The sequence below is a fragment of the Clupea harengus genome, chromosome 19 (genome assembly GCF_900700415.2).
Source record: "Clupea harengus chromosome 19, Ch_v2.0.2, whole genome shotgun sequence".
In the NCBI taxonomy this organism is placed as follows: domain Eukaryota; kingdom Metazoa; phylum Chordata; class Actinopteri; order Clupeiformes; family Clupeidae; genus Clupea; species Clupea harengus.
The window spans coordinates 1,242,677-1,255,176 of NC_045170.1; the positions used below are offsets into that span (position 1 = coordinate 1,242,677).

Consider the following 12,500-nt stretch of genomic DNA (forward strand, 5'->3'; position numbering starts at 1 on the left):
GTCAGACAGACAGTTCAACAAGGACTAGTCAGTCAGACAGACAGTTCAACAAGGATTAGATTAGAGTCAGTCAGACAGTTCAACAAGGATTAGAGTCAGACAGACAGTTCAACAAGGATTAGAGTCAGTCAGACAGTTTAAGGATTAGATTAGAGACAGACAGACAGTTCAACAAGGACTAGTCAGTCAGACAGACAGTTCAACAAGGACTAGTCAGTCAGACAGACAGTTCAACAAGGATTAGATTAGAGTCAGTCAGACAGTTCAACAAGGATTAGAGTCAGTCAGACAGTTCAACAAGGATTAGAGTCAGTCAGACAGTTCAACAAGGATTAGAGTCAGACAGACAGTTCAACAAGGATTAGTCAGTCAGTCAGACAGTTCAACAAGGATTAGATTAGAGTCAGTCAGACAGTTCAACAAGGATTAGAGTCAGACAGACAGTTCAACAAGGACTAGTCAGTCAGTCAGACAGTTCAACAAGGATTAGATTAGAGTCAGTCAGACAGTTCAACTAGAGTCAGACAGACAGTTCAAGGATTAGAGTCAGACAGACAGTTCAACAAGGATTAGAGTCAGACAGACAGTTCAACAAGGATTAGATTAGAGTCAGTCAGACAGTTCAACAAGGATTAGAGTCAGACAGACAGTTTAAGGATTAGATTCAGACAGACAGTTCAACCTTCAAGAGCTGAAAGTGTAAAAAGCTAGTGTCAGAGCTGGCAGTTATTTGTTGATTGTTTCAACACTATTCACCCCAGCCTAATGAATGAATAAATGAATGAGTGAATGAATGAATGAATGAGTGAATGAGTGTTATTAACTCTCTCAGCACTATGCAGCCTAATGAGTGAGTGAATGAGTGAATGAATGAGTGAATGAATGAGTGAATGAATGAATGAGTGAATGAATGAATGAATGAATGAGTGTTATAACTCTCTCAGCACTATGCAGCCTAATGAGTGAATGAATGAATGAATGAATGAGTGAATGAATGAGTGAATGAATGAATGAGTGAATGAATGAATGAGTGAATGAATGAATGAATGAATGAGTGTTATAACTCTCTCAGCACTATGCAGCCTAATGAGTGAATGAATGAATGAGTGAATGAGTGAATTAATGAATGAGTGAATGAATGAGTGAATGAATGAGTGAATGAATGAATGAATGAGTGAATGAATGAGTGAATGAATGAATGAGTGAATGAATGAGTGAATGAATGAATGAGTGAATGTATGAGTGAATGACTGAGTGTTATTAACTCTTTCAGCACTATGCAGCCTAATGAGTGAATGAATGAATGAATGAATGAGTGAGTGAATGAATGAGTGAGTGAATGAATGAATGACTGAATGAATGAGTGTGTTATTAACTCTTTCAGCACTATGCAGCCTAATGAGTGAATGAATGAGTGAATGAATGAGTGAGTGAATGAATGAATGAGTGAATGAATGAATGTGTTATTAACTCTTTCAGCACTATGCAGCCTAATGAGTGAATGAATGAGTGAATGAGTGAATGAATGAGTGTTATTAACTCTTTCAGCACTATGCGCCCCAGCCTAATGAATGAATGAGTGAATGAATGAATGAATGAATGAGTGAATGAACGAGTGAATGAATGAATGAATAATGTATAAATGAATGAATGTGTTATTAACTCTTTCAGCACTATGCAGCGTAATGAGTGAATGAATGAGTGAATGAATGAGTGAGTGAATGAATGAATGAGTGAATGAATGAATGTGTTATTAACTCTTTCAGCACTATGCGCCCCTGCTGGCCGTCTTCAGCTCCCAGGGTCAGTCGGAGCTGGTCCTCCTGCTGAAGATCCAGGACTACTGCTACGACAACATCCACTTCATGAAGTCCTTCTCCAAGATCGTGGTGCTCTTCTATAAAGGTGCTTCCCCCATCCCACATGGAAAAAACACACATGTGAAGCAAAACATACCTGAATACTGAAGTGTGTGTCGTTTAGGGAGTACACGTAAATGTTTGTGAATACTTGAGTGTATGTCGTTTAGGGAGTACACGTAAATGTTTGTGAAAACTAAAGTGTATGTCGTTTAGGGAGAACACGTAAACGTTTATGAAAATGACCTTTATTTGTAATTTAGATTCTGATATCATCTCAACATGGCCGTCTTGACATACGTAGCCCATGAGGGGCTCTTAAATGCCCCTAATCTTAGTTTAAGAGCTCTTAAATAGCCTTTCTCTTAGTTTAAGAGCTCTCAAATGCCCATAATCTTAGCTTAAGAGCTCCTAAATACCCCTAACCTTAGCTTAAGAGCTCCTAAATACCCCTTCTATTAGTTTGAGCTCCTAAATACCCCTTAAAGAGCTCCAAAATAGTCCTTCTCTTAGCTTAAGAGCTCCTAAATACCCCTAATCTTAGTTTAAGACCGTTGGCTGCTCAGTGCTTTAGTGGGTTAACTGGGCTGAGGCTGAACTCTCGCTTGCTCTGGTTCCCCAGCGGATGTCCTCAGTGAGGAGGCCGTTCTGAAGTGGTACAAAGACGCCCATTCAGCCAAGGGGAAGAGCATCTTTCTGGAACAGATGAAGAAGTTCGTGGAGTGGCTCCAGAACGCAGAGGAAGGTGAACGACCCTCAGGAGATGGAGATGGTTTAGAGATCACACCTCAGACACACACACACACACACCTCAGACCTCTAGAAGATGGTTTAGATGATGATCACACACACACACACACACACACACACACACACACACACACACACACACACACCTCAGACCTCTAGAAGATGGTTTAGATGATCACACACACACACACACACACACACACACACACCTCAGACCTCTAGAAGATGGTTTAGATGATCACACACACACACACACACACACACACACACACACACACACCTCAGACCTCTAGAAGATGGTTTAGATGATGATCACACACACACACACACACACACACACACACACCTCAGACCTCTAGAAGATGGTTTAGATGATGATCACACACACACACCTCAGACCTCTAGAAGATGGTTTAGATGATGATCACACACACACACACACACACACCTCAGACCTCTAGAAGATGGTTTAGATGATGATCACACACACACACACACACACACACACACACACACACCTCAGACCTCTAGAAGATGGTTTAGATGATGATCACACACACACACACACACACACACACACACACACACACACACACCTCAGACCTCTAGAAGATGGTTTAGATGATGATCACACACACACACACCTCAGACCTCTAGAAGAACTTATACGGATATATGATGTGACAGTACTGATAGTGATATATTATATGTAATTACTAGATGACTCAAATGGATATATGATCTGGGGTTAGGGTAATGATAGAGGCTTCTGGGTATTGGAGTCTTTTGTGGGGTAAGGGTAAGGGTTAGGGTTATGAACAGAGGCTTCTGGGTATTGGAGTCTTCTGTGGGGTTATGATGTGGGGTCTGACAGTACGACCCTTTATGTGCTTCCTGTAAAAAGAATACAAATGCACCTCTTCCTTTGTTTCCGCTCCTTCTCTCTTTCTTCCTTCATTTCTTCCTACATTCCTTCCTTTTTTTTCTTCCTTTCTGCAGAATCTGAGTCTGAGGGAGAGGAAGACTAGCTCTGGGGTCGTGTTGGCCGTGGTGACCTTTGCCCTGTGACCTCAGTGCACTGTTAGTTCCCACAGTGTCCAGCCCCCCCCCCCCCTCAGGCTCTCCAGGCTCAGTCCTCCCAGAGCTCCTCACACAGGCCAATAGATAAGGGCTCAGTCCTCCCAGATAGGGCTGAACGATCAATTGCATTTACGATTTAATCGCGATATGACAGAACGCGATTTTCTAACCGCAACGTTCGCGATTAAAAACGTGATCTAAAAAAAAATAATTATTATTATAATTTTTTCTTTTTTTTTCTTAAGATGGTAAATTTTGCACACAGTGTTTAAAAAGTGCATGCCTTGTGTTTATTCTTACAATGACTTTGTTTAAATTACTTAAATGCACAGTGGCAAAGCCACCGATTTGTTGTTCTTGATTCTGTAAGGAGCAGATAAATAAAAATTTAAATTGTGGAAAATAATATTTTACACTAAATGTGTCTAATATTGTGTTGGTCATATTGTAATCATTCATTACGATTTGTTGGGAAAAAAATTAGGATAAAAAAAAAAAAAATCGCATATTAAATCGCAATATTGGGGGGAAAAAATCGCAATTACATTATTTCCCCAAATCGTTCAGCCCTACTCCCAGAGCTCCTCACACAGGCCAATAGATAAGCCTTCATCACGCCACCCAGTGGACACTGTCTGCCAGGACACAGGGCTCTGTGGTAGAAGATCTGCACTTGATCAAACGCACTTGTGTATGGAACTTGGCAATGCTTGTTGTTCTCTTTTTAATAATAAAAAAGATGTTTTGTATGTACACTATGCTTCAAGGGTCTCCGAGTTCCTTATTGGCTGTAGTATAACCTGTCCCCACTGATTGGCTCGAAAAGCCTGGATCCACTGCAACCACCATTGCTTTACTTAGACCAGACCTGGGCAAAGTGCGGCCCGTTGGCTGTCCCTGTGCGGGCCGCGGAGGTCAATTGTAAATTAGGAATCAAATGTAAATACCTGTATTTATTATACGGCTCTTCAGAATGTTCCAAAAAGTTCCGTTGATTTGAATGGGCCATCCCAACGTTTGCAGTTTCTTTATATTCACTGCTGCGAAAAATGTATGACTGCTGTCATTGGCAACGGGTTTTGTGTGTTATAATTCACATCTTTCATATCATTCCGCAACGCAAGTAGTCCGGTCATTTAAGTAACTGAAAGTCATTGAAACTTGAAGTCAGAAGGTGGGTTGCTTCGCATTTGCGTGAAGAACTAAACGGCAACAAAATCATTAAAAAGAGGTATTTTGGAGAAATGTCTTCTATTGTTTCGGCAATTAACCGTATGTTTGCGGGATATTTTTGTATTTCCGTAGGCCTACATTCGTGCGTGTGGGCGTGCCTGCGACCATTTGCGCTGATAATTGATATTACTATTAATTTGTATACTTATACTATTGCATTGCAAGCTTGCTCTCGTGTGTGTGTGTGCCATGTGTATTGGTCGTCTGGGAACACCTTTAATACTGCAAAAACATGCTCATTTTCAAAATCGTTTTGGTGAATGTTGATTACATGTTGATTAAATAATGTTGGCGTTTTTACTATGCCTGCACCACATTTTTTTGATAGCCTAAATGCAACATCTACTCTTACCAGTAGCAGTTAATCAAAACCATACAATTTAATGTTTTTTTTATAAAGAGATTGCAGAAGAGCAGAATTGAGTTCAGCCTATTGGTCCTGCCGTCCACAACACTCCCACTATCTCATGTGGTGTTAACGGAATACAGGAAAACAGACGGAATTACCTTTTGAAACAGAATTGCAACTTTCAGACGAAAATCATTTTGTGCATCAAAATTGCCCAAATTCCCCTGTATTTTGCCCTGCAAGGCTGTATTTCTTTCTAATAAACACAACAACGATCGCAACGATGAACAAGCATTAATTAAGAAAACAAACCCACTGAGAAAATGTCACGTCTGTGCTGAACTCCGCTCTGGCCATGCCCCCCTGTCCAACGGCCTGTAAAATTAATTCGCTCATCTTCCCAATCGCCTGCAAATAATGTTTTTTTTAGTCTTCTGTTCTGTTGATGTGGCGTTCGTCGCCTAGACGAATAACAGGACTCAATAGTCACTGCGTTTCAACAATGAATGGCTGTTTATTCAGAACATGTGTAGCATCTCTTAAGTGCAATCAAAAAGGTGACGGCGTGTACATGCGCATATGGTTTATATATTGAACGTAACAATATCACGCATGACATCACATGACATCTCCCCCCTTTTTTCAAGTATGCATTACATAAACATAAACATAAACCCTCTTTGTTTTAGTCTCCTGTTAATTGTTACTATTTAAGCAAAAATCTCTTTAACACAGCCAACAAGATTTTTTTTTCTTTTTCTTTTCTCTGAACATCTCTAACTAAGGGTGTGGGTAGACTACCACGATCCCTTGAGATGGGACAGGGGTTATTCTGCCCTGTATGTCCTTCATCTCACTAGCTCACATACCTTGGGTTTGGCTTTACAGTCCTACCAAACCTGGTGACAACTTGACCCGAGGACTTAGGGGTACTGGGGGGTTCACTGGGAATGCTCTGGGTGTCGCCAAAGTCCGGTTCCGCTGGCCCCTCTAGGTCTTGTTGCTGAGGAGAATCCGTCTTTGGAGGTAAGGACGGCTCTCGACTCACCAGCTGGATGTGGCGCCGGTTTCTCCTTGGAGTGTTGCCTTGCTCTGTCTCCATAGTGAAGGAGCGTGGTGTAGCCTCCTGGCGCTTCACAGTCGCGGTGGTTGTCCAGGCCTTTTCTCCATCAATCTTCAGCCTCACTTTATCACCGATGCTAAGTGACGGAAGAGGTTTGGTGGAGTACCTGCGGTTGTAGTACCTTTCATAGCACTTCTTTGCTTTTGCATCATTTCTTTTGATGGTTTCCAGGTCAGGCCACACTGGCCGCAGGTTCTCTTTCAGGACTGGAAGTGTTGTGCGGATCTCACGTCCCATCAACAGCCTGGCAGGGCTCTCTCTTGTTGGTTCTGTTGGAGTTGAACGGTAACTCAAAAGTGCCAGGTGGGGGTCATCCTGTTTCAAGATCCATTTTGCCGTCTTTACAGCACGTTCGGCCATGCCGTTGGATTGTGGAAAATGAGGACTTGAAGTCACATGTTGGAAATCATACTCTGCTGCAAAGCATCTGAACTGTTCAGCTGTGAATTGTGGTCCGTTATCGGTCATTAACTCTTCTGGTGTTCCGTAACGTACGAAGATGCTTTTCAGTTTTTGTATGACTGTTTCTGAGTTTGTCTTTGGCAGTTCCAAGATCTCGAGCCATCTTGAAAAGTAGTCAATTACAATTAAGTACTGACGACCCTTATGCTCACACAGGTCAGCAGCTAGCTTCTGCCAAGGTAGGTCTGGCAGTGGTGTCGTGAGCAGCGGTTCTTTGTTCTGGCTTGGTCTGTGGATACAGCAGTGTTTACATGACAACACAAGCTGTTTCACGTCACTGGCTATGCCTGGCCACCACACAGCACCTCTGTAACGTTCTCTGCACTTGGTAAGGCCTAGATGGCCCTGGTGTATCTTCTACTACTAGTTGTTTTCCAGGAACATATTCGGAAACTGGATTAAACTTCATTAACCTGATGAGCAGGCGCTGACAACGTAAAGGTGTGGTGTCAAGGTCTTTTGAATTGATTAGGGTTACTAAAGGCTTGTGGTCTGTAAGCAACTTGTATTTCTCGAGACCGCACAGGTACTGATAGAAACGTTCTGATGCCCACACTCCTGCGAGGCACTCCTTTTCGATCTGAGCGTACCTCTTTTCAGCGTCAGTCAGGGTGCGTGAACAGAAGGCCACTGGCTTAAGTCTTCCATCATGGCTCTGCATGAGGACTCCACCGAGCCCATAGCTGCTGGCATCAGCACTGACGACCGTTGGCTTTGCTGGGTCAAAGAACTCTAGGACCGGAGCTGACGAGATTAACTGCTTCACTTCTGTGAATGCTTGTTTTTGTTGCGGTCCCCAGCACCAGTCACGCTCAGACTTGAGCAGCTCGTTGAGCGGTTGGAGCACGGTGGACAGGTTCGACAGATATCGTCCGATGTAGTTCACCATCCCCAGCAGCCGTCTCAACTCACTGATGTTTTGGGGCGGATCCATTGCCACAATGGCCTTGACCCTCTCTGGGCTTGGTGCAATGCCGTCTTTGGTCACCACTTGCCCTAGGAAGTCCAATTCTGGCTTGTTGAACTGACATTTCTCCTTATTTAACCTTAGACCTGAGGCCTGTATGGTCTCCATGACCCGCTTGAGTCTCTGGTCGTGAATTTCTTGTGTTTCACCAAACACCAAAATGTCGTCCATGTAGACAACTGTCCCGTCGTGCCCCTGCAGTAGCTCAGACATCTTTCGTTGGAAGATTTCGGGCGCTGACGTGATGCCAAAGGGTAACCTTTTGAAGCAGTATCTGCCCAGCGGTGTGATGAAGGTGGTCAGACGTGCACTGTCTTCTTTTAGAGGGATTTGCCAAAATCCACTCTCGGCATCCAGGCTGGAGAACACTGTACTCTTGGCTAACTTGGGAAGTATATCGTCCAACGTAGGTAAGATGAACTTCTCTCGTTTCACATTCTCATTAAGTCTTTTTAAGTCCACACAGATTCTTATTTTTCCATTCTTTTTAATCACTGGCACCATAGGAGCACACCATTCAGTTGGTTCGGTTATTTTCTCTATTATGCCCATTGACTCCATTCTTTTCAGTTCCTCCTCTACTTCGGAGAGTAAGGGAATAGGAACCCGTCTTGGTACGGCTACACTGTACGGCTCTGCATCATCTTTTAAGGTGATTTTCACCGGATCCCCTTTGAGTGTGCCCAGACCACTGAATGAGCTGACTTCATCCAAGCGCTTAATTAAGCCTAGCTTAGTAGCCACAGTTCGGCTAAGGAGGTTTTCTCCACTGGTTTTCACAACCACTACACGGAAACAGCAGTTTCGTAGCTGTCCATTGACATGGGCTTTCATTTTGGCTAAAAACTGCCCCCTTGTGGCCACAACGCCGCCTGGACTTTGCAGTGTGTTTTTCACCTCTACGAGTTTGGGCTTTTCCTTTAATGTTTCATATGTGGTTTCAGACATCACTGATGCATCCGCACCGGAGTCAATCTTGAACGAGACTGGTGTGTGTGCTACAGTCAGAGTAGTGCGCCACGGTGGCACATCCTCAGCTAACAATGAATGCATCATGCTTTGCTCCTGTTGCACTGAACCTAAGAACATGCATTCTTCCACATTAGCCTCAGTTATTTCATGTACAGATGCTTTTGAGTGGCACACGGCAGCGTAGTGTCCTACTTTGTTACACTTTAGACACTTTTTCCCTTTTGCAGGACATTCTTCGCCATCGTCATGATTACGGCCACATCTTGTGCATGTTCCTTTTCTATTCTTTATAAATGTCTTTCCTGAGTAGCCAGTTCTTTTGAATTCTTTCTTTTTAACTGACTTTATGTTGTCCACGTGCTGTGCCTGTTTCTCTCCTTCAGTGTTCTGAGATTTTATTAACTCGCAGTGTCTCGCCATTTCAATTGCTGTGCGCAATGTGAGATCACTTTTCATTTGAAGTTTTTGTGACACTTGTTTATCACGAATTCCAATCACTATGCGATCCCGCATCTGTTCATCTTTCTGTGCTCCAAAAACACAGTTTTCAGCAAACTCATAAAGCTGCCTGACGAATGCTTCCACACTTTCCCCGGGAAGTTGGGCACGTGAATGGAACTTTGCACGTTCATAGATAACGTTGCGCTTCGGGATAAAATGTTCATCAAACTTGGCCATTACTACGTTGTATTTGTCGCTATCACCTACTGCTGTGAACGTGAATGACTTGAATATGTGCTCAGCCTCTGCTCCCATGGAATATATCAAGGCATTTACCTGTACCACTTCGTCATCCTCCGCGAGCAATGATGCAACTCGGTATCTGGCAAACCTTTGCTTCCAGTCCGGCCACGCTTCGGGCTTGTGAAAGTCGAACTGCTCAGGCGGGGAAAATTTGGCCAAAGCCATGGCGATGCACACTTCAGTACCAACAAAATCACGTCTTCACTCACTTTTCTTCTGACACCATGTGGCGTTCGTCGCCTAGACGAATAACAGGACTCAATAGTCACTGCGTTTCAACAATGAATGGCTGTTTATTCAGAACATGTGTAGCATCTCTTAAGTGCAATCAAAAAGGTGACGGCGCGTACATGCGCATATGGTTTATATATTGAACGTAACAATATCACGCATGACATCACATGACAGTTGATGGCTGGCAAACAACAACCTTAGACGTTTTGGGTCACTTGTGGCACATATTATTCACTCATTTTAAGCCATCAATCTACCTCAAGGTGAACAAAATGAGGCAAAACGAAAACGAAAAAAAAACGGAATTCACCTAAAAGGTAAAAAAGGAAAACTTTTTTTTTTTTTTCAACGGGGGGTACGTAGCTGGAGATTGAATGTCTGAAGGGGTACGGGACTGTTAAAAATGTTGGGAACCACTGACTTAGACTATCACTCAGGAAGGGTTTATTCACATACCAAGATATATGTAGGAGCAACACTATCAGGCTTGGTACACAGACTAAATAAACACTGACTATGAGTATGTAAAATGATAATTTACATATAAATGTAAATAACGATGTACTTAGGTAACCAATGTGGCTATAGAAGTAGGAGAAGCCACTGAAAACAGTGTGACAAAGTTGCAGAAAGGCACAGGAAATTCGTAAGACCTGATATAAAAATAGAATAGAATACTTTTTTTTACTAATTATATGAATCACTGAGCGTTAATTCCAGTCATTTTGTAAACCGAATGACGTAAAGTTGTCTTATGCATCCGACTCACAAGATGGCGATGTGAATCAGAAAGTTGAGCGATCCGCATTCCGCCAAAGCAGAGTAGCGATATGTTTCCTCTCCGCTGATTGGTGGCGGGACTCTGCGGAGTTGGCGCGAACGTGCACGGTGTAGTAGCGAGACAAAGAGCATCCTGCGCATTTTAATGTTATTTATTGATCAGCGGATATTTCTACATTCGTTCTTCATAGATTAAGTGGCCATGGCGGACAAAGAAGGTGAGTTTATACCATAAGGATTTCACCCAATTGCTATGAAATTGTAATATTAAGAGGATAGACGATTAGACACCGCAATTAAATGGCAACGATTAGGCGGCTACGGACTCCATGTCACTTTACTACGCAGGCCGAATCGCGCCACATTGTTAATAAGCCGGCACGATACTTTGTTATGGTTTTCAGCTTTTTCATGACTTCGTCTGTAAATATGGTAACTTATTACAACACCGGGGCTGTTTGAACATTCTGCGAAAAGCAATTTCTGCATGCTACTAACGTTAGTTGTTGAGCATTCGCTCGGCTTAGCATGTTAGCTAGCCTTGTTGACTCTTTTGGCTTGAAATGAATGAAACTAACTAGCCAGCTAGCTAACAGTAACCGAACAGCATTATTGGGGGGAACATAGCTAGCTGCGTCAGCCTGGTAGCTAAGGCTAAATGTCTCTTTTACAATCTCATTGTAGCTATCTGTCAATTTAATTTCAAATAATTGCGGGTTAACTGTTTTCAGTTACTTACTTCAGCAGGTTAAAGATCTGTCAAACAATAGAACTTAGACTCGCTAAGCTTCATTAGCGAGCTAGCTAAATAGCGGTTTGCCATAGCTCTGTGCTACCTAGTGAAGCTGAATTGGTGCCCTACTCAACCCATTAACTTTAACAGACTATGATATTCCATACTTCTTCATTTTTATTTTGCCAAAGTTAGCCTACTTCTAAAGTGGTGGCCCACTTGTTTTGGGAACAGTCGGCTGACACAAAGACGTGACGAGAGAGTTGGCTAGCTATTTTGGCGCTCTGAACCGCCTGTTCATTTTTGTGAATGCAGCTGCATTTGACGATGCCGTGGAGGAGCGGGTCATCAACGAGGAGTACAAGATCTGGAAGAAAAACACTCCGTTCCTCTACGACCTGGTGATGACCCACGCGCTGGAGTGGCCCAGTCTGACTGCACAGTGGCTCCCAGACGTCACACGGTAAAGTCCCGGCACACTTGTTACATGTTTGCGAGTGTGTAGATCGGCTCTCGAATCACGGGTTATGAGAGGCAACTGCAGGTTAAGTTTAGCTGATAGAAGTTTGCCTAGGCATCTGCCTCTTACTGTATCTGTATCTGACAGTGCCAATGATGTGGAGAGTTGAGTTGATTTACTGGTTTAAAAAAAGCTTAAAGAAGATAGAGCAGTTGACCATCGTGGTGTGTGTGTGCACATCCCTGTAGGTTTAATGTTTAAAAAAGTACTAGACAGCAGAGACGTGTGTGTGTGTGCGCACATTGCTGTAGGTTTAATGTTGTAAAAAGTAGCCTACTAGACAGTAGTGGTGTGTGTGTGCGCACGCATATCCCTGTAGGTTTAATGTTTAAAAAGTACTAGACAGTAGTGGTGTGTGTGTGTGTGCCCGCGCATACCTGTAGGTTTAATGTAAGAAGAGTGCTAGAAAGTGTGATGTTAGCATCAAACTGTTGTTAGTAAGTTGACATGCACACCTGCAACGTAAAGGGGGGGGGTGTGTGTGTGTGTGCCTGCAGACATGTAGGTGTGTGTGTGTGTGTGCCTGCAGACATGTAGGTGTGTGTGTGTGTGCGCCTGCAGACTTGTGTGTGTGTGTGTGTGTGTGTGTGTGTGTGTGTGCCTGCAGACATGTAGGTGTGTGTGTGTGTGCCTGCAGACGTGTGGTGTGTGTGTGTGTTTGCAGACGTGTGTGTGTGTGTGTGTGTGTGTGTGT

General features: G+C 43.2%; 2 protein-coding genes across 2 annotated transcripts in view; both read left to right on the forward strand.

The window, feature by feature from the left end:
- Nucleotides 1-4,447, forward strand: part of bzw2 (basic leucine zipper and W2 domains 2) — a gene marked incomplete at its 5' end in the record, with an annotated part of 11,771 nt that extends 7,324 nt beyond the window's left edge. The window contains 3 exons of the mRNA XM_031586601.2: nt 1,767-1,905; nt 2,482-2,604; nt 3,609-4,447. Of these exons, the coding sequence (XP_031442461.1) occupies nt 1,767-1,905; nt 2,482-2,604; nt 3,609-3,637 (291 nt within the window). The remainder of the gene's footprint in view (nt 1-1,766; nt 1,906-2,481; nt 2,605-3,608) is intronic.
- A 6,098-nt stretch (nt 4,448-10,545) lies between these two features.
- rbbp4 (retinoblastoma binding protein 4) overlaps nt 10,546-12,500 on the forward strand; it is an 11,083-nt gene continuing 9,128 nt past the window's right edge. Inside the window, exons 1-2 of the mRNA XM_031586006.2 lie at nt 10,546-10,771; nt 11,602-11,749. Of these exons, the coding sequence (XP_031441866.1) occupies nt 10,756-10,771; nt 11,602-11,749 (164 nt within the window). The 5' untranslated portion in view covers nt 10,546-10,755. The remainder of the gene's footprint in view (nt 10,772-11,601; nt 11,750-12,500) is intronic.